The 20,581-nt window shown below is 40.3% G+C and overlaps 1 protein-coding gene across 3 annotated transcripts in view; it reads left to right on the top strand.

Annotated features, from left to right (window-relative positions):
- Positions 1–20,581, top strand: part of LOC125891392 (oxysterol-binding protein-related protein 2-like) — a 36,083-nt gene extending 15,502 nt beyond the window's left edge. For all 3 annotated transcript variants that reach the window (XM_049580656.1, XM_049580657.1, XM_049580655.1), the window contains exons 2-14: positions 646–1,017; positions 4,971–5,097; positions 7,744–7,819; positions 10,286–10,420; positions 10,563–10,660; positions 10,775–10,957; positions 11,176–11,283; positions 12,775–12,864; positions 13,243–13,363; positions 13,876–14,001; positions 14,841–14,964; positions 15,426–15,516; positions 15,800–20,581. In XM_049580656.1, coding sequence (XP_049436613.1) covers positions 981–1,017; positions 4,971–5,097; positions 7,744–7,819; positions 10,286–10,420; positions 10,563–10,660; positions 10,775–10,957; positions 11,176–11,283; positions 12,775–12,864; positions 13,243–13,363; positions 13,876–14,001; positions 14,841–14,964; positions 15,426–15,516; positions 15,800–15,902 — 1,419 coding nt within the window. In that variant the 5' untranslated portion in view covers positions 646–980 and the 3' untranslated portion in view covers positions 15,903–20,581. The remainder of the gene's footprint in view (positions 1–645; positions 1,018–4,970; positions 5,098–7,743; positions 7,820–10,285; positions 10,421–10,562; positions 10,661–10,774; positions 10,958–11,175; positions 11,284–12,774; positions 12,865–13,242; positions 13,364–13,875; positions 14,002–14,840; positions 14,965–15,425; positions 15,517–15,799) is intronic.

Consider the following 20,581-nt stretch of genomic DNA (forward strand, 5'->3'; position numbering starts at 1 on the left):
CCCAAGATGAACGTTTTTTAGCAGTAGAAGAGCATTTTTAGTAGCAATATTAATTACTAGACTTGTTTTTGGGTTCATAAAATAGACAGGTCTCTATCCTTTCGGACATGCACCCATAGAGTCTGCAATATCCAAGGCAAATGGGTCGGGTATATATATTTTCTTAGTAATTATCAGATCTAATCAGCTCTTGGAATGAGTTTCCTGGATACATTTGGATTCAGGTCTGTCATTTTGGACCGTTGAAGACCTCTACTAATGAGTCCAGCATCTCTAGGTCCAAGCCGAATAAAGCCCCTGCTAGATGTAAGGCGGACTGTTTTGTTCAGCTCTGATATACAGTATTATTGCTCAAATGTGAACTAATAAACAATAGTACGTTGTGTATTTTAGTCAAACTTTATTCTCAAAAAAAGAGGACTGCAGATACTTTAAGAAAAATCACAGCTTAGGTGTGATATATGGTTTTCACAGTGCTTCTTAGTAGACAGATTTGATTTGTGCACACTATGACTCCATCCATGACAAGTCTGTCTTGGCTGTGGCTCTCAGTGACAGGTTTAAGGGTAAAAAAAGGACTCTTGGTTTACAGAAACTCAAGACTTATGGGTTTTTGTTTGTTTGTTTGTTTGTTTGTTTCTACAGGTCGCTCATTTTCCTCTCTGAACAAAGCCAAAGAAACACGACCTGAACTCAGAAGTTGCACCAGCTGTCCATGTGCTGTCTGTCAATCAAACGGCAGACTCTTCTGATTGACACCTGCTGGTGTGAAGCCATCTGCCAGAAATCAGCATCACACTGAGTTCGGGACATTGCCTGGATATTGAGTGAACGTTGTGCTGTCGTCGTGGTGACACTGTAGAGGGACCTTGATCGACAGGTCTCCCTCCAGAGGACCTCTGAGGGGTCGCCACCAAAAGGAACATGTGCTAGAAGTTGTACATCTGTCCTAAACAACTGGTTGGCTTTGACTCTAGAAGATGAACAATGAGGATGAGTTCTTCGACGCCGTCACAGGTGAGAGAGTGTGCTGCTGATCTGAAGAGCTATGTCAAAGAAAAAGGAAAAATTTGCAGCAGTTCGTACTAATTTTTCTGTGCTAGTTCAGAAATAAAAAAGTTCTTCCTTAGAGAGACAGTCATTAATGCTGAGTCCAAATGCCCAAGAGATGCCAGAATTGTGAGACAATTATTGATATTGATTGGATGGCTTCTGTCCATAAGCTCCAGTCTTAACAGAATTTTGTAATGTCACAAACCAAACACATCATGTATGCATCAGGGATTGTGACATTGTTTTTGCTGCAAGACTCGATTGGGGCTGACAGTCCTAATTAGACGGTGTGTTTTTGTCTCCATTATAGAAGCATTATACCATCCAGTGGAACCTAACCTGCCTTAGTCTGATGATTAGTTCAATAATTCAGAGGTCTGCTGTCTTGCAGACATGATCAGTAATGTCAGCAACACCCTGGATTCTGTATAGCTGTGTTCACGTCTGTATTTTTGCAAATGCAGTACAAAAACACAAAGACATAGACAAAGTAAAAAGCTCAACCAGTTCATTTTCAGGTTTTTCTTTTTGAGAATTGCTCAAGCAGAGGCAGAGAAGGGATGGAGCGGATAACTTAACATTATTAATCTGACAGCACTTCTTGAGGAAGGCAGTTAAATGAATCGTGACTTGTATTTATGATTAATCGGTTTCAGATTTCCTCTACTGTGGAGAGATTAGATAAGTAGTCAGTGGGTTGCCATGTATGCTGATAGTTGCCATGAAGGGTCTGATATCCATGCAGCAGCTAATTAAATAATATGTTTGCTAAAAATAAATCTTTAAAGAGTTGTTTCGACTCCGAGGATGTTGTAAATGACTGTTTACTGTAGAAGTCTAGCTTGACGAACATTCCAGGGGTCTGACTCGCCAGACAGTGGAGAGATGGGCGATGAACAGATGTGTTTTTTGGAGAGCATTTCATCCTTCTCTTGGTTTTGGAGCGACTTCACTCATTTTGAGAAATCTGACTTGTGATCTTGGAAATTCCTGTATGATGACAACACTAAACCGCCGTACAACATCTACTGACATTACTACAATATTCGATACAATTTTTTACTATCGTGGTAAAAAAAAAAAAAAGACATTTAGGGCATACAATGAAAACGTTTTATTAAAGATAATTATAACAAGGCCATAGCATGACGACTACTTTTCTTTTCTGGGTTAGCAGCAGAGAACAGCAGACTGATTCTAGTAACATTAACAATAACTAAGTACTTTTTATGTTAATTAAAACAATATTCTTCCCGCAGTAGTGCACATATTCAAAAGACTCTGAGACTGTCACACATTTAAAAGGCAAAAAAGTGCAGTACAAAACAAAACAATGTGCATATAAGCCTATACGCCACTGGAGAGAAGGAGACGAGTGACAAGAAGACAGCACTGTGAATGAGTACATTGAAGATGAGTATTAAAACCATTTCAAATATTCAGTATTGATGTGTATTGATAAATCGATATTTTTGACAACACGACAATGACAGCAATGAATCCTGGGATATGATTATGAGAAGTAAGAGCATGTCGACAACATTGATTATGGTGGTGAACATTAAACTATGGCAGAATTATTATAGCTACCAGCCTGATGGAGTTGATGTTGGGTTGAAGGGCAGGGCAGAGCAGGGTGTTGTTCTCTGTCAGCAGTTATTAGTATCATTGTTTTTGTACCTTTACTGCCAGTTGTGTCTTGGTCGTGTGATATGGCTAGGTGTCAACTTTGACGTAACGTCATTGTCATGTCACTGTTTTTATGTCGTGTGCAAGTTGTTGTTTCCATGCAGATATCAATAAAAGTGTATGTGTGTGCATGGGTGTGTATGTCTGCTCGTCTTTGTGTCATTGTTATGATCATCTTACTAATCTGAGACAGATGCAGAGCAGGGCAGATGTATTATTCATTAGTACATGTGCATGGGGTTTGCTGTGATCAGCACCAGGTGGTTTCCAGCTTAGCATTATTATCTCCTTTCTTTCCCACATTGAATCTCTAATTCTAAATGATGGATGTTTCCTAGGATCAGAAAAAAATTCAATGGGGCGGCGGTGGCTTAGTGGATAGAGCAGGCGCCCCATGTACAAGGCTGTTGCTGCAGTGGCCCGGGCTCGATTTCAGCATGTGGCCCTTTGCTGCATATCACTCCCTCTCTCTCTCCCCACCTCACACTTCATAAAGGTGCATGTCCAAAATTGAATTGTAGGACGTGAGACTTAACTAGCTTTTCATCGCAGAGTTCTGCTCCAAGGTCACTCCCTGGCAGCTATAGATGTTTGGAGAACATTCTCAGATTACAATGCATATTATAAATATTTGGAGATTTGCAGCAAATAGCGGAATTGCAAGTTTACCATTGCAATACAACACATTTAGAATGAAACTTGTGTTTCACAGCAGTCTGATAAGTTCAGGAAATTACATTACTTTACTGTAATACAGCCTTTTACGATATTCAAAATCTATGATGGTATCTAGTCTCATATCACAGTATTAATATAATATCGATTAGGGATGCACTGTTATCGTGATACTACTCAGAACCATGATATTTTCACTGGTATCGTACTGTGGGTCCCAATTTTGGTACCGTGACAACACTAATCTGGAGAGGGTTCATCTGCAGAAACTAATGAAAAACTAAACAATGGTATTCGGTCAAGCGTTTAATTTTATTCGGCTTCGGCTTTGGCCACAAATTTTCATTTCGGTGCATCCCTACTATCGATATGTTGCCCAGCCCTTCCTTTGTTGGCTAATAAGTATTAATAACAATGGCAGATCCCTCATTAAACAGACATGATGTAAGTCAGATTTTATGCTTGCATGCCAGCAGGTTTTGGGCCAAATATAAATGAAACGTTTTCACATAGTAAAGCGCTGTAATTTTATTACCATTATGTATTTTACCATATTATACTGTTTATCAATGTGAGAGGCCTTTGCCTTTGCCTTTCTGAAATGGCTCACCTGATACGTTAAGAATACACACCTGGTACCTTTGTCTTACTTCTGACAGCTGAGTAGGCGTGTTTACCAAATGATGAGAAACAATTTGGTCTATTTTAAGCCGTTGGCAAGGCCCCACCTTAAGTTCACCACATCTCCACCCTGCAGCACTAAATACTCACATGACATTTTGATGTCCTGGCTACTACACAGGTGTAGGTAAATACCAGCATGTATTTTGCTGAATCCAATCAGTCACATGCAGGTTTACTGTTGTTGTCAGGCCAAATAATGCAACGTTATTCAGAACAAATAGTAAAAAAATATGTCTGACATCAACAGAAATAAATATTGTAACACCACATTGACAACCTGCCAGTCCATACTGTAGGTGTGCCTCTTTATTACTGGTGTGGTTTTGCTTTGTGACAACATAATCTTGTACCAATTTGTCGTAATGCTTTTTGACTTTTCTGTTTTGCATGGTAATGATATGGCATACTGTGTGTTATATTTAATTCCAGCTATTGCAAACATTCAGACATCATGTCATGTTTCCACATGGCTGCACCATGTCAGTTTTATGTGTGTATCTTAAACTTTGGAATCTTGACGATGAATTAAAAAACATAGTATAAGAGTTTCTGAAGTGAGCGACTGCTGTTTCAGTGAAGAGGTTGGTCAGTGTAAACAGTTACAGGCAATCAATAAAATTTGCCAGTCAAACACAGACAATAAGTTCCTGATGCAAAACAGTATGCAAATGCATGCACTGGCAGTTACTGTTAAATGTTGCAGACAAAATGTTCATGTTTGACCCAAAATCAACTGCCAGCAAAACCATAGAGCCCAATGTGTCTCTGTGCATTCGACTGTCTGTATTTGTTATCACACTGCTGAATGAGCAGGTGTTCTGCACACAACCTGGTTTGTTATAACCTTATGTCACGTTCTTCTCCCACAGGCCTGGATTCGGACGAGTCGTATGAAGGGGTGTCGGAGGCCAGTTTCCAAGATGCGCTTGTGTTTGACAGCAGCAGTCAGAAGAACAATGGATCGGTGCCACAGGAGAACGGCATCAAGAAACACAGGTATTGCTGCATTCCTGCACTGCATTCCAACTGTGTATTTGGATGTTTGTAGCTGCATAAACTATTTAAAGCCTCCCACTGAAACCAGTACACTGTGTTAGGCAGGGTCAAAACTCTTATTCACTGGCGCTGAGTTTATTTTTTGTTGTTGTTTTTAACCATGACACTTGATGAACCCCTGTTTATTGTTTTATTTTCAAGTTTTCATTGACATTTATTCTTACCCATTCTAGAGGCCTCCATTTTTACATAGAAAATATGAAGCTGTGAGCTAAAGTGAAGTGAACTGAAAAGAATTCATTAAAAAACAATTAATATAAGCGACAGCTTTGTTACAGTACATATAATGGTTCAGCTGTATTTTTTTCACATGCCTGGTTGGGTAAGTGGGTCAGAAATCTACTCTAAAATTTTATTTGCCCCAAATCAAATTGTTATATTTGTTAGCAGTTATCAAATAACAATAAAGACTAATTTTAATTGCGATGTTTCATCTCTATTTAAGTAAATGAATTAGAACAAGAACACAGTATGAAGCAAACTCCTGTGTCCAGGATAGGTGAGATGCTCGCTTGTGCTTTAGCTCTTAAACTTTGTCTTTATCTGTCGCTGTTTTCTGATTAGCACCCAATTGGTACTGAACACATGCAACTCAAAGCAGAGTTGGGAAGGAAGAGAGTAGGCTCACCTCGTAGCTACTTCCATCATCAGCTCTGGAAAAAAACATAATTATGTTTAATTCTTTTGTACAACAGTCCGTATTTTTGAGCCATGCAACTGACTTTAACCTGACCCTGTTGCTATGACTCATTTTAGTAAAGGTGTGATTGATTGATGGAAAAAAAAGGTGTGGACATCCAGTGGAAAGGACATGAACTGCATTACAACAGGAAGCTGTAAAAGTACTGTAATTGTTTGTGTGATCACTCTGCTGATGGAAGGTTGCAACCAGAGTTATAATAATAATTTTTATTAGTTTCTATTTTTATTTCATTTTAATTTTTGTTCAATTCAGTTTAGTTTCAGTTAGTTTTCAAAGTATGTTTGCTTAGTTTTTTTTAGTTTATATTTTGGGGGCGGGGGGGTTTAGTTAACTCACAGTCATGTAGACATCCCAGTCTCGGCACACGCACTGTTGCCTCCTCACGTTTGCTGTGTTGACAAATTTGACCAAATTGACAAAAACTGTCATTTCAACTAAAATGTTTTTTCACATCTAGTTTTAGTTTTTACGTGACTTAACAGTTACTTTTAGTTAACTGTAATAACCCTGGCTGCAACACAGGCAAGCCATCACTTCCGCACTGTTGCGTTTTGCCAGTTACCAAATATCTTACAGTTGTGATCACTTTCATTTCTGATGTTATTGCATTGGGTGAGATATGTGAACGCATCTGTAATGAGATCGACCCCAAACATTATCCCTGCATAGTCTAATCTGTAGTGGTTCATTAACTCGCTGTCATTCATAGGTTTGGAGAATATTTCTCCTACCTCTATCTCTCTGCTGTTTTCTCCTCTGTTCAAGAAGCCTCTTAAAAGTCCTCCTCCCTACTCCTAACAGTTTCACGCTCTCTTAAGGGCTAAGATGCTTTGTGAATAACTTTATTTTTACCAGGATCTAGTCTTAATTGTAAGAGAAAATTCTTGGAGAGCGTCTTCTAGGAATCTTCTTAGAATTTTGTCCATGGAATCGACTCTTTGTACAAGGAAGCGTTGCGCAACACAATCATGTCTCTACAGTAGTTAGTGAAAAAAAAAAAAACAAGGGAAGAATACAGAAGATAGGAACTTATCGCTGTCTGTGAGGGACCGACTTTGCTGACTCGTACATAAAAGTGTCTGACCTACACTGCCAGTTACTTTTATTTCATTTCAGTGAAGACATGCAGAGTGGAAATTTACTCACTTCTCCATTCACTCCCAGCAGAGCTGTTCTTTGAAAGAGAGCCTTGAATTTTTCATGCGAACATATCTGTTTTGTCCCTGTCTGTCTGTGTTCGTCCACAATCAGCAGAGTATCATGTTAGACTTAGGGTGAATTGTTTCTTTCTCATTCTATTTACCATTTCTTTTCCACTCTACATGTAGCATTTGCTGTGTCAGGCCTGCTAACAACACACCTGACAGACCACATGCTCAGCTTATCTACAACAGCAGTTTTCATCCTGATCAGTTTGTTAGATCAGATACTGTTGGTACTGATACACACAAAAACAAGATAGGCCTTTCATTCTCTCATGCCGGCTGTCAGTATCTGTGTGGCTCATGAAACCAACGCTGTGTGTTTTAACCTAAAGGAAGTCAGCGGTTTTTGTGGGTAAAACAACCTTTAGGCTATCAGTTGGCCATGAGGTGCCAAAGCCAAGAAAGAATGTATTGAGTGAATTTTGGGGAAGCTGTGTACGTGCGTGTGGGCATGAATGAAGAACTGTTGGGTTTCCATCTAAATGTGGTGCAAAGTTTAACCACATTTAAAGGAAATTAGCTCTCTGGGAAGAGTTGTGTTAACAGCCCTGTGTGTAAGCATGTTGTGTGAGTTATGTAGGTAATGTATGTTTTGTAATTTTGGCGCAAACAAACTTTGCATAAAAAGAGGTGGATAGAAATGCACTTAGAGTAATTTCTTATTTTCTGTCATTTCAGGACGTCATTACCTGCACCCATGTTTTCCAGAAGAACCATCAGTGTCTGGAGTATCCTGAAAAAATGCATCGGAATGGTAAGGACGCGCAGATTTCCAGATGCAAATGCAATTTTTCTACATGCACAGTAAATGACAACTTTAGTATACCATTGACAGATACCTTGTACAGATGGAAACTTCTTTAGTAGGCGATGATAGATGATAGGCCCCATGAGAGTTTAGTGTGGTTTGTAGCAGTTTGTGTTGATATATTGGCCATTTTTTTGTTTGATTGTTGTTTTTATTTCATTTTATTTATTTAGATTTTTTTCATTTTCGGGGACATGTCACCAGAAATTAAGCAGAGTTTTGAATTATTTCACACTTATGAAATGACTTTTTTAAAGATTAGATAAGATAGGATACACCTTTATTGATCCCATAATTGAGAAATTCCAGTGTTACAGCAGTCAAGGAAAAAGAGTCAGATTAAAGATTTCAAATTTAAACTTAAAAAACTTAAATAACTAGGCATGCAAATAAGTACAAAAATACAAGAGACGGCAATAAATAACAATAACAATAATAATAGTGATAAAATAATAGGAAGTGGATAATAATGAGCAGCAGTGAATGAAAATGACCAGTGGATAAAGGAAGCACATCTAGTGCAAGTGATTGTATGTGCAAAACAGCAGACAGCTGTGGTGTCCATAGTGTCCATAGTGTCAATAAAGTGTCCATGGTGCAGTCTACTGTGACTGCTATGTCTAAACTGATAGTGTAATATTTTTATTGATTAGATAACACTGGCCAGAAATGGTTTCAACAGCAGTCTGCAGATGTTATCACATTGTCTGGTTTGTTGCATCAGTCGTTCGAGCCCCAAAGAGACAGAACCTTATTGAGATTGTGCAGGTTTATTATTATTTGCCGTCTCATGTCACAGCTCAAAACGCTGTGAGCTGGTTTGAGCTAGAGATGTACGACTTGGCCCAGTAACTGGAAATGATGTTCAAATACTTCTCTAGAAATATATCCCCAGTTGGCCACATGGTGGCGCTGTAATTTACACCCAAAAAGACAATTTGAGAGAGACCACTCCCCTCATACCATAAGTCCAACTGACTTGAAATTTGGCACACACGCGCACAGCTCAGTTTACTCTAAGAAAAAGCCTCTTGGAACATAGAGGTGCCGTTATGGATTTTTTTCAAACTTGCATATTGTGAACAACAGTAAAATTAATAGACTTCATGTCTTCATCTATCAACACCAAATTTGCTACGCAGCTTCATGGGACTGACACACACACATTTCTATTATAAATGAGCAAGATTGGTCAAAAAAACATGGCCGCCATCAGTCAAAAAGTCTTTGTAAAGGGCGGGACTCAGGAGTAAATTGGCCAGAGCCATTTAACAATTTGTCTACCATTCATAAATATGGGTAGATACCTTCAGTACATGTTGGGGAACAGGCCCATCAAAGCAGCCTGACCCATAAGGGGTGCAACAGATACCACAGATATGTACCTCAAAACCCAGGTGACAGAATTTCAACAAATTTGGAGCATATTCTGGGGGAGGCAGGTGTTTACCAAGATCTGAAGAGTCATAATCAAGCATTAAAGTCTATATTATGCCTTTACTTAAGTTCCAGTGGGCTGGAATGAGCAACTGACTTGATGCTTGGCACCATAACTGGAAATAATGCCCAATGCTTTACATCAAATTTGATCCCAATCAGCCTGATGGTGGCCCCAAAATCAACAGCTGAAAAAGTGAAAACCTTGACTGACCAGGCCCCTCACACATTGGGTCTACTGAACTTGAAATGTGACACACATATTCAACTCAATGTGCTTTCCAAAAGCCTTTTGGAATATTACCATTGTGGATTTATTGCAAATTGCATAATGTCATAAACAGTAATCTGACATCAACTGTTTGGATTTGACTGAATCAGTACCAAATTTGGTATACGGTATTGCGGGATAGAGCTATACAATGCTATGATAAATGAAAAATACTAGTAAAAAAACTTGACCACAATCAATCAAAGAGTCTTCGCAAAAGGGGTTGATTCGCAGGAAATAGGCTGTAACTCAAGTTGTGTCAGAGCAATCCTTATTAAACTCAGTGGAGACATCCTGTACGAAGTCCTGAGCATACACACCAAGTTTAGTTTACTTCTGATAAAGTGGGAGCAAAATGCAAGACTTTCAGTGTGAACTCACTGCACACATTGTAATGATGACAGTGGTGTGTGATTGGTTTCAGTTCTTCTTTAGACAAAATTACATCAGCTGTAGTGACATGCTAGCCTTTGTGAAACCAACAGTGCTGGTGGCTGTGATTGTGGCAATTTAGCTACTTCCTTTTCTTGGCCAAGAAAGGGCCTGAACTCGGGATTGCCGCTTGTGGCTACGTTTTTCTCTAGTATTTGTTAGATACGGTGGGACCAGAATGGAGAGCCTCTAAGAAATTTTAATGATTTGGAACAAAGTCTGTTAGTCAAGGTTAAATTTAAAACACAGACTTCATGTTGTGCTTTTCACAGGAACTCTCGAAGATCACGATGCCCATTGTCTTCAACGAGCCTCTGAGCTTCCTGCAGAGAATCACAGAATACATGGAACACACTTACCTCATCAACAGAGCCAGCTCGCTGCCTGACTCCATAGAACGCATGCGGGTCAGACACACACACACACACACACACACACACACACACACACACACACACACACACACACACACACACACACACAAACACAGTATAGACACTTTTATGTCACACACAATCACTGACATTGTCTATAATTGTTTGTCTTCAGGCAGTAGCTGCTTTTGCTGTGTCAGCAGTTGCGTCTCAGTGGGACCGAACTGGAAAACCCTTCAACCCTCTGCTGGGAGAGACCTATGAGCTCATCAGGTACACACACACACACACACACACACACACACACACACACACACAGACACACGGAGTGCCCAGGCAGTTTTTAACAGATCATTTAACCTCCATCTTCTCCACTGCCTCCTACAGAGAGGATCAGGGTTACCGGCTGGTATCGGAGCAGGTATCCCATCATCCCCCAGTCAGTGCCTTCCATGCAGAAAGTCTGGTCGGGGACTTTGTCTTCCACGGCTCCATCTACCCCAAACTCAAGTTCTGGGGGAAGAGTATTGAGGCTGAGCCTAGAGGGACCATCACACTAGAGCTACTCAAGTGAGTCTAAAAGAGACGCTGGTGAAACTGTGTGCGTGTTCATATCACAGCTCCTCTGATCCTAAATCAGTTCCTCATCTTCTCCTCCTCCTCTCCCCAATGTTCTGCCTCTCCCTCTCTCTTTTATCCTTCCTGTCATTTTCTTCTTTTTTTATTGGTCCCAAACCCTTCATCCCTCCCTCTTGTACCCTCCCTTCCCATTTTCTCCTTTCCTCCAGGCACAATGAGGCATACACATGGAGTAACCCTTCCTGCTGCATACACAACGTCATTGTGGGAAAACTATGGATAGAGCAGTATGGCACAGTGGAAATCGTCAACCACAGGTAAACTATACATGTGAGGTGTCGTCTGTGACCGTGCATTTATTGTCTTTTTATAGCATATCATTTACGATCTATATATATTTTTTTGCATTTCACCGCGGTCGAAAAATGGATCGCTCTCCTGCTTGCTGCAAACAAGTGGGGGCTTGCTCCTGTATTAATGGAGCGGCCCAGCAGCACCATAAATTACATTTATTTATAACAGAAAGTTGATTCAATAAAAAAGACTAACTTATTTAGTCCAGTGAATCACTATACACACTGAGCATGTTGTTTAAAGGGTTTTTTTTAGGGTGGTGACCACAGACATTCAAAGCCTTATTTGAAAAACTCAATAATAGCTTTGAATGTTAAAAATTGGACATTTGGTACGGCTCTTAAAAAAGGGGGTTGCAGCCAACAGTTAGTTTCACTGATTAACTTTGTCACTGTTTTTGATTTATACTTTAGTTCAGGGATCATTAAAAGTTCTCAGGACCTGTTAGCTGAAAGAGAGGTGGAGCAGGGACCGCCTACCACATACATTGTTCAAACTGAGTTGTGTGTTGAACTGGGCAGGTGGAGGTTGTCAGGCAGAGGCCTCAGGCTGCAGTCTTGACATGTATTTGCTTTTCATGTAGGTGAGGGAGCAAACTACACTTTGAGACCCAGGCTTTAGTTTATAAATGTCAGAATATAGTAAGAAAAAAAAAGCTCATCAGTGTTTTCTAAAGCCAGAGGTGACGGCTGTAAATTGGTTGTTTTGTCCGAGAAACTGTCCATTGTTCAGCGTTCCTGCCTGGCGCCTTCACTCACTCTGTCACAGTGTTTACTCTGATACTTAAAACCGCGGCTTGTTGACTCTCTGTGTGACTTCTCCGGCAAACAATAAGCTGACCACTTTTTAATGCTTATTTGTCCAGGGAAGCTCTGCAAGGCTTGTATCATCATTATTTCTGTCACGCTCTGTCGTATTCACAGAGTCGCACAGATTCACACCAGGAGCTGTGGAGCAGTCAAATCACAGTGTTGCACAGTTCGCTGGCGGTGTCAGAACTTTACTGTTGCACTGATTGGATCAGCTTCTCGCATGGAAAACGAGGAGAACCATTTTTGGTTTTATCTGCACTAATTTAAAGTTCAGTTTCGTTTGGGTTCAGAGTAGCAACCTTTTGTTACAGCACCACACCCCTAAGGAGGGTTTAATTTAAATCATAGTAATGACACTCTTAATAGCAATTAGTAAAATACTCTTTTCTCCTGAGGACCAGAAACCTTGAAGACTTTGGCCTCAGTCTTTAATGTTGGTAGTTGTCATTGTATGAGCACACATCTTTTATATTAAGAAGGGATGTGCTTTACATTTAATTAAATGCTTATTTAATGGTTTTATTCTATAATCTTCATTAAAACAAATAAACAAAAAGCTCCAAAATGCCAGTGTCAAGGAATTAAACATTAGTTTCACTTGATGTTAACGGGTTCTTCTTCTCTTCTCTTGTACTCTTGCAGCACTGGAGACAAGTGCGTGTTGACTTTTAAGGCCTGTGGGATGTTTGACAAAGAGCTGCACAAAGTGGAGGGATACATCCAGGATAAGAAGTCAGTGTTTACTCTTACAGTACATTTCCACGTCACCTACAGTGTGCATACTCTGTTTTCCTGCGCCTAAAGTTTAGAAAGTTGTTACATTAATCTGTTCTTCCTTTTCCTTCTTTGCTTGTGTCTTATCTCCTCTGTGCACCTCTTCCTCTCCTCCGTCTGTGCCTGTCCTTTCTTCCTTTTGTTTTTGTTTTTCTTCACTCACATTTATTCTCGTCCCTTTCTATAATTTTCTTCCCCACACTGCTGCTTCTTCACATTTTGTCTTCTCCTGCCTTTCTGCTCTCTCTCTCTTGTTTCCTCGTCTTGCCCCTCTTTCTCCCTTTATTCCTCTGCTTCCTCTCCTCGCATCTGTTTTCTGTCTTTGTGTCTGTCCAGTAAAAAGAAGCACTGTGTCATCTACGGGAAGTGGACCGAGTGCATGTGGAGCGTGGACCCTCAGGCCTACGAGGCTCACAGGAAGTCAGAGAAGAAAGGAGACATCAAAAAGAACAAACATGTGAGAACAAGTGATTGACAGCTGTTGTTCCTTCAATCTGCTGCTTGTATTTCTCTTCAGCATCGTGAGCTACTGTCACATCGAGTGATAGAAGCATCGCTTTTCTGTGTCTGCTGTTTTTCAAGCAGGCTTAAGTTTTTAATGCAATACAAAAGGCTCAAAAATTGCTTGATTTCTATATTGTGTTTGGTGTTAGTCCCATTTATTTGTTTCCTTCTCTCTTGATTTCCTGTTGGTGTGCACAGCACTCTGTGAGGTCTTATCCAGGTAAACCAACAGGCTTTTGTAGGCTACTGCTGAGGTCTGTAGCTATTCAGCTTTAGTCTGCCTGGTTATTTGTGGTGAGGCATTAATAGCTTCAAAATGTGTGTAGCATCCTGGTGGGACCTCTGCAGAAGCAAGACAGACACATCCTGTAGATACAGTATAAATAAAATCACTTCTAATTTCAGATCATTTAGATTTCATCTACTCAGAGTGATAGCAGTAACAGTGGAGTGTATTATTTGCAGGAGGAGCAAGAGGGAGCGGAGAACGATGACGCAGACGACATGCCTGAAATCCAGGAGACAGTCTCCGTTGTGCCAGGAAGTACTCTGCTGTGGAGGATAGACTCCAGACCGGGGCACTCTGCCATGGTATGAAAATAAGAAAAACACACAATCAGTGCTGTACTTAAGATCAGTCTTGGTCTCAAGAGTTTTTCAAGGTCTTGATTTCGTCTTGGACTCAACCGCACTCGGTCTTGTCTTGGTCTCAGACAAAGATGAATCAGGATTTTATTTCAAGATCACAACTGCAGGGGTGTCATTAAATCGCCCGTGCAGGACAGGAGTTACGAATAAAGATGGTTAAGTTGATTTCATCTCCTTAGTGTTGGTATTTGTTCGCTCATAGAAAACAAAAGAAAATTCCCACACATAAAATTCACCTTTGCAATGGCTTTTGATAATTTCATCAAGACTTCTCTCATGGTACACTAAAATGCGCACACATGCACACACGCAGGTCAATTTGATGAGTGCCTGTGTTTTGCATGTTCCACATTTTATTGGAAGTGTGTCCTGCAGTGTGGGAGTCGCCCTGCTTTGGTCTTGAGTTAGTCACAAACCACTCAGTCTTGGTTTTGTCTTGGTCTTGTTACACTCAGGCCGTGGTCATTTGGTCTCATTTTAGCTGGCCTTGACAGTCCAGTACAGAAAGGTCTGATGGACTCACAAACACTCAGGCCAAATAACAAAAGTTCAGTTAATGAGCTGTTTTGATCAACTGATTTTTTGCTAAACAATGTTGATACTCTTTGATTTTAGCAGATCTAAGTCATACCAGAAAAATGAGCCTGAATTTAGAACACATTTTTCTCTCAAGACTACATTTACAAACACACACACACACACACACACACACACACACACACACACACACACACACACACACACACTCTTACTGTCCCTGATTCTCTCTCTTCCTTCCCCAGATGTACAACTTCACCAACTTTGCAATGTCGCTCAATGAGCTGGAGCCCGGCATGGAGGCCATCTTGGCGTCCACAGACTGTCGCTTCAGGCCTGACATCAGAGCCATGGAGAATGGCAACATGGGTAATTCCATTTAAAATTCCATTATCAGTGTTTAATGGAGTTCTGTCAGCTTGAACATACAGCGACTTGTCTGGCAGTAATGCCCTGCAGAGATTTATGAAGATAAAATAGTCAGCTGACCGACGTCACGGATTATCCTCTCTGTAACTAAAAAAAAAAAAAAAAAAAAGCTTTCCTGTGATGCTACATTTGTGCTGGTAAATAATACATCTGAGAGTATGACGGCTTATGACTTCATATGGGATACAAAGAACAGTAATAAGACAATGCTGCCACCTGCTGGGTGTCTGTGTCACTGTCTCATGTCATCCTGCAGATCTAAATGAGTGATCTACAAAGACATACGCATTGAACCTATAAATGTATATTAATGAATGTATTTTTATTGTGTTAAATGGTTCAATCTGCTGACGGTGTGTGTGTGTGTGTGTGTGTGTGTGTGTGTGTGTGTTCTTTTACAGACGAGGCCAGTAGGGAGAAGGAGAGACTGGAGGAGAAACAGAGAGCTGCCAGAAAGGAGAGAGCCAAGAATGAGGAGGAGTGGTCTACTAGGTGGGAACACACACATACACACACATTCTAACTTTCAGTGCTCCCTAACATTCAGTCAGACTCATTTAAACATACAGGTGGTACAAACATAACATAACTGTGTTGTTGTGAGCGTCCACATCAAACCATTAACAGGTTAAATCTGGGCTCCTTTGTAGTTTCATATTTTGATGATTACTGAGCAAGTGAGGTGCCATCAAAAGATGCCACGTTTTAAGCACATCAACATCGCATTCATTGATAGATAAATTCAGCAGTTGTTAATCTCTCTTGTGTCTCTCAGGTGGTTCCAGCTGGGCACAAATCCGTACACCAACGCCCCAGGCTGGCTGTATACCGGAGGCTACTTCAATAGGAACTACAAAGACCTGCCTGATATCTACTGATAGCCCGCTGGCCTTCTTACTACTCCTCTTGCTCCTCTATAACCTGCAATGACCTGCCTGTCATGAAACGGAGAGAAATGTCAGAATCCACATCCCACCTTCATCTCACTGCCTTCATCATCTCTTAGCCGACCGACACAACCAGCGCAGATTGGAAAGACTTACAAAGAAGCCAAAAGCTCGTCCCTTTTCTCAAACAGCGGCCTGCTTGGTGTCTCCTGAGTCATCAGGTCTTTGTGTCTTCACTTGAGCGTCTTATTCTCACATAACAACCAGCAAACGCTTCCCATCTCTCTGCCCCGGCATCGTTTAGAGCACAAGAACCATTTTAATCCTGACCAATCGCAGCGGCAGAGAGCTGGTACGTGTGCATCGGCGGTTAAACGCACCCACAAACTCACAGATCCAACCTGAATGTTTAAAGTCTTTACAATCAAACTCTCTTCTCTGAGAAACCGCCCGCCAGGCTTCCAGACGGCGACGTTTAGAACAGTCAAGTGTCATTGATGAGTAAATATGAGTAGAAACAACATGAAGTAAAACATAATAATCACATGGATGGATATATGGACATGGACGGACTGCCAGTCAACAGGGGAATCAGGGATGTGAATGCTCCTTTGACTGAAGATGAATCTTGAGGATGCTTTTTTTTTCCTTTTTTAACACTCAAAAAATAGATATAGGCGACATTGTACTCATTAAGGAACAAAGTTATAAAGAAATACTGTTGGTTTAGTTGGTCAAGATGAATCGAATGCAAGCTTGAGCTCATTACTGTCCATGTGTCATATCCTAAAACCTTCCCATTAACCTTCTGCTTGAGGTTTATGTATTGAAATAAATCAAGGCAACTACTAGAAAATGGATGTTTCCTCGACAGCAGAGTGGAATGTGAAGCTCGAGCGGGACCAGATCTGGGATCAAAGAGGAAACCACATGCAATTGGATGTTGTACATGGCAACAGATGAATGCGTAGAGCTGAGCCTGAGCTGTTCACCTCCTCAAAATGTAACTCTGTTGTCTTAACTCGGCCTGTACAGTAGCTTCTGTATGTAGCTGTTCAGTAGAGATGTACAGTGTGATTAACAACCCACCGTGAGCTCACGTTGACCTCCAGTCGCTCTACGTCTTCTTTTAGAAACCAGCGCAGAGTGTAGGAAACACTTAACTGAATGTGTATACGCAGCTTGGATAACTGGCTGCTGAGTCATAGCTGAGGTTTACGGATGTTCAAAATAGGAGTCACACACGAGTGCAGAAAATCTCATTATTCATCCTCCGGTTCGTACGTCTTATCTTTACAAGGCTGAGGAAATGGAGAAAATCTCTCATATTAAAAGCACATTATAAGACACAATTCTGTTTCCCCTCATGAGCAGGTCAGAGGTCAGGGTCAAGGACACCTCAGCGGGGTGTGTGAGCTTCAATCTGAGCAATCTGATTGAAGTTGTAATGACCTCTTCTTACAGGACCATCCTGCTGAATGAAAAGCAAAAATCTTGTTTTTCCCCCTGTAGGGTAAAATCTGATGGTCGTCAGTGCCTGCGTGTAAATCTGAACTTAAACTCACTCTCAGTTGAACCTCTCACGAGTTTGACATTTATTAGTGAATATTTTCATTCCCACATCAGACACAACCACCCTGTGTTGAGTAACTGATGAAATCCCAACTAACACAGAGTAATGTGAGTAACAGTAACAATACACACACATTCATGGTGTGAATGAGTGTATAATATGTACAGACACTTAAAGCCATATTAACTATGAGAGAGGGAGAGAGAGGGAGAGTGGATTTGTTGTGTGAACGATGATAATTTGAAGATGTGAGCCCTCAAGATTTACATTATTATTAATCTCACTCATTATAGCATGATTACAAAATCTCCTCTTCCGGTGTCCACCATGGGACCTTATTTTCGAGAAAATATGTACGTTAGGCAATGGCGAGAGACATATACTGTTTTCTTACTGTTTAATCGTGCCATAAATGAGACATGTAATGTTTGTCAATTTAAAACAGAATTCTGTATGTGAAGAAAGTTGCAATTTGCCGTAGGTTCGTTGTGGTTTGTGTGAAACCTCTCATTGAGCTACATCTTCTGTCTCGCACGATATGTCACCTACACCAGCTAGCGAGCCAGCAGGGGAGGGAAAATCGATACAGCATAGTATTGTGATACTTTGTGTGGCATGGTTGTATCAATACATGGATGCTAAGTATTGATTATATCTGATTATATCTTAATAATATTGCAAATACAAATCAAAATTTTGGTAGCTTACTAAATTAATTTGCTATTTCAGTCCATTAGATAGTTTTGCTGCAATAAAAAAGAGTGAAGTGAGAAACTTTATCTTTAAAACTTTAACTTAGAATTTCAAACAGATGTTGACAAATGTTTCCTTTGTGGACATGATTGACAGTCAAATTAAGGTGATAAATCACAATGTATGACATCGCAATACTCGCAAAATGTTTAAAACTGCAATAAAATTGTATCGTGACTAAAGGATGGTGATAACATCGTATCGAGGGACCTCTGGTGATTCCCACCCCATTCCCACTAGCCAGCTCTGTTCCACGCACAAAAGTAACATTACCTGATGTGTTGTATCCAGCGACTCCTGATCTTTGTGTTAGCTGGATAGTAAATGAACAACAGCAAGACTCGGTGCTCATGTGACTACATTCCGGTATGAAACACACAGGCATTGTTGCTTGAACGAGGGAGAAAGGTATGATGTCATCTATGTGACGTGTGCAATTTAATTTCTTGACTTTTATATTTTAAATTGACAAACATTGTGTGTGTAATTCATGGCACAAGTCATATGTGATCAGAAATGAATTGTCAAAAGAGTAAGGTCCCATAGTGGTCCACTGGACAGGGAGGGACTTTGCCTTTCTATAGTCTCATAACCCGTCCATGTTTTTTCTTCGTACGCTGATTGTAGTAAAAATGAGACTGTCCATGTATCGACAGCAAGTCAAGAGTTAAACTCCCAAACTAAAATTTATAAAAGAAAGTGAAAAGTACTCTAATGAATGTTAGCACAAAAAAAGAATGGAGATGATTCTCCTGAGAGGGACTGTCTGCAGCTCTCCAGCTGAGCAGACAGGATCTTTAGTATTTGTACAGAAGCTCTTAACTGGAGTCGTCCACATCCCGTGCACAGTGGAGAAACAGTATCCCTTTATCTGTCGCTTTGCTCATGTTGAAGCAGATACAGTCTGAGGTAGTGTGGCTCGCTCATATAAAACCCTGGTTCGTCTCGCATCAGAGTTTTAATTAGATTTTTGTATCGTAAACAAGTTACAGCTCGCCACCATAACACACACACACACACTCTTCACATGACCTGTTTGCACTGGTGAGAATGTGACGTTTTGATAGAAAATAGCAAGATTCGAGAGGTTTTGTCGAGAAAAAAAAAAAAGCCTCGGTTGCAGCCCTTTAATGTCATAATGGAGAAACAAATCTATTGGCTGTGTGTGATCTTCAGAAATCTTACTACAACATGTTACCCGGCATTATCTCACAGTTTAAAAATCCCGTTTTCATCAGTGCATCCAGGAGCTCTGACGTATTTCACCATCTCTATGCAAGTTTTGCACCTCAACATGAACAGTACATGTGTGATCTGTTATTGTACAGTAGCTTTACATCCTCCCCTCGACCCCACACACACACACACCTTCAGCCTCTCAGCTTCAGTAGTCAGATGTATGACTTTGCCTTCTTAGTTTATCTTAATATATTCCACATAATTGGAAATTATTCTAATTTTTGGGGACGACACGTCTTGGACCCACTTAACTTTTCATTTTGTGAGTTTTTTAAAAATGTATTTCTATGTCATGCTTAGTGCCTCCTCTCTTTCATTCCTCTTTGTTTTGTGTCTTTTTAATTTATGTGTATTATTTATGATGTTTGAGGTTTTATGAAATAATTCTGTTTTCCTTTTGTTCATGTAGCTAATCCAAACAGCTCTTAGTTGCTTTCTTTCACCAACATCTGGAGTGTTTTTATAGAGGAGCAGAGTGTCTGATCGGAGCTTGAAGTGAACATCATTCACCAGCTTGTACATTTTACAGTGGCCGTTACATCTGTCACATTTACAGTGTGTAGGTAGACTTGTCATTAAAAAGTAATTATAAATCAAACACTACTTGAGTTGAACTGTACACAGGTCAAATGCTACAAATGAACAAACGGGAACAAACTATAGTCGCAACAAAGCTTTTGACCGTGAAGTGATTCCAGCTGTTGATTGGTCCAAGTGGCGAGTACACATACGGAGCGGTCATGTTCACTAGTGCTGATTCAGACTCCACCAGACTAATGCTCCGTCATTAAAGTAGATCTATGTTGCTTTGAGTGTCGGTTGTTGTTGAGTTTGACCCTCCTTCTCCTGGACTGTGTCATGGGATTGTCGATGTTATAATGTATGTGTACAAGTGCTGCACAGAGCTAATCACAAGCAAAATGGCATATTATTTTGTGCAATTGATTTATTTTTATAGTATTTAAACAGTTTTTGGTGAGAACATTGTACCAGATGTTTTATTTTGAGGTGGGGGAGTGTAAGGGGTCATATCCAATCTGTGGACATCTTGGTAGAATAATGAGCGGGGGGAAATGTCTACTAATAAAATCCTAATTTCAGTTTA

This window comes from Epinephelus fuscoguttatus, linkage group LG7 (genome assembly GCF_011397635.1).
Source record: "Epinephelus fuscoguttatus linkage group LG7, E.fuscoguttatus.final_Chr_v1".
NCBI lineage: Eukaryota > Metazoa > Chordata > Actinopteri > Perciformes > Serranidae > Epinephelus > Epinephelus fuscoguttatus.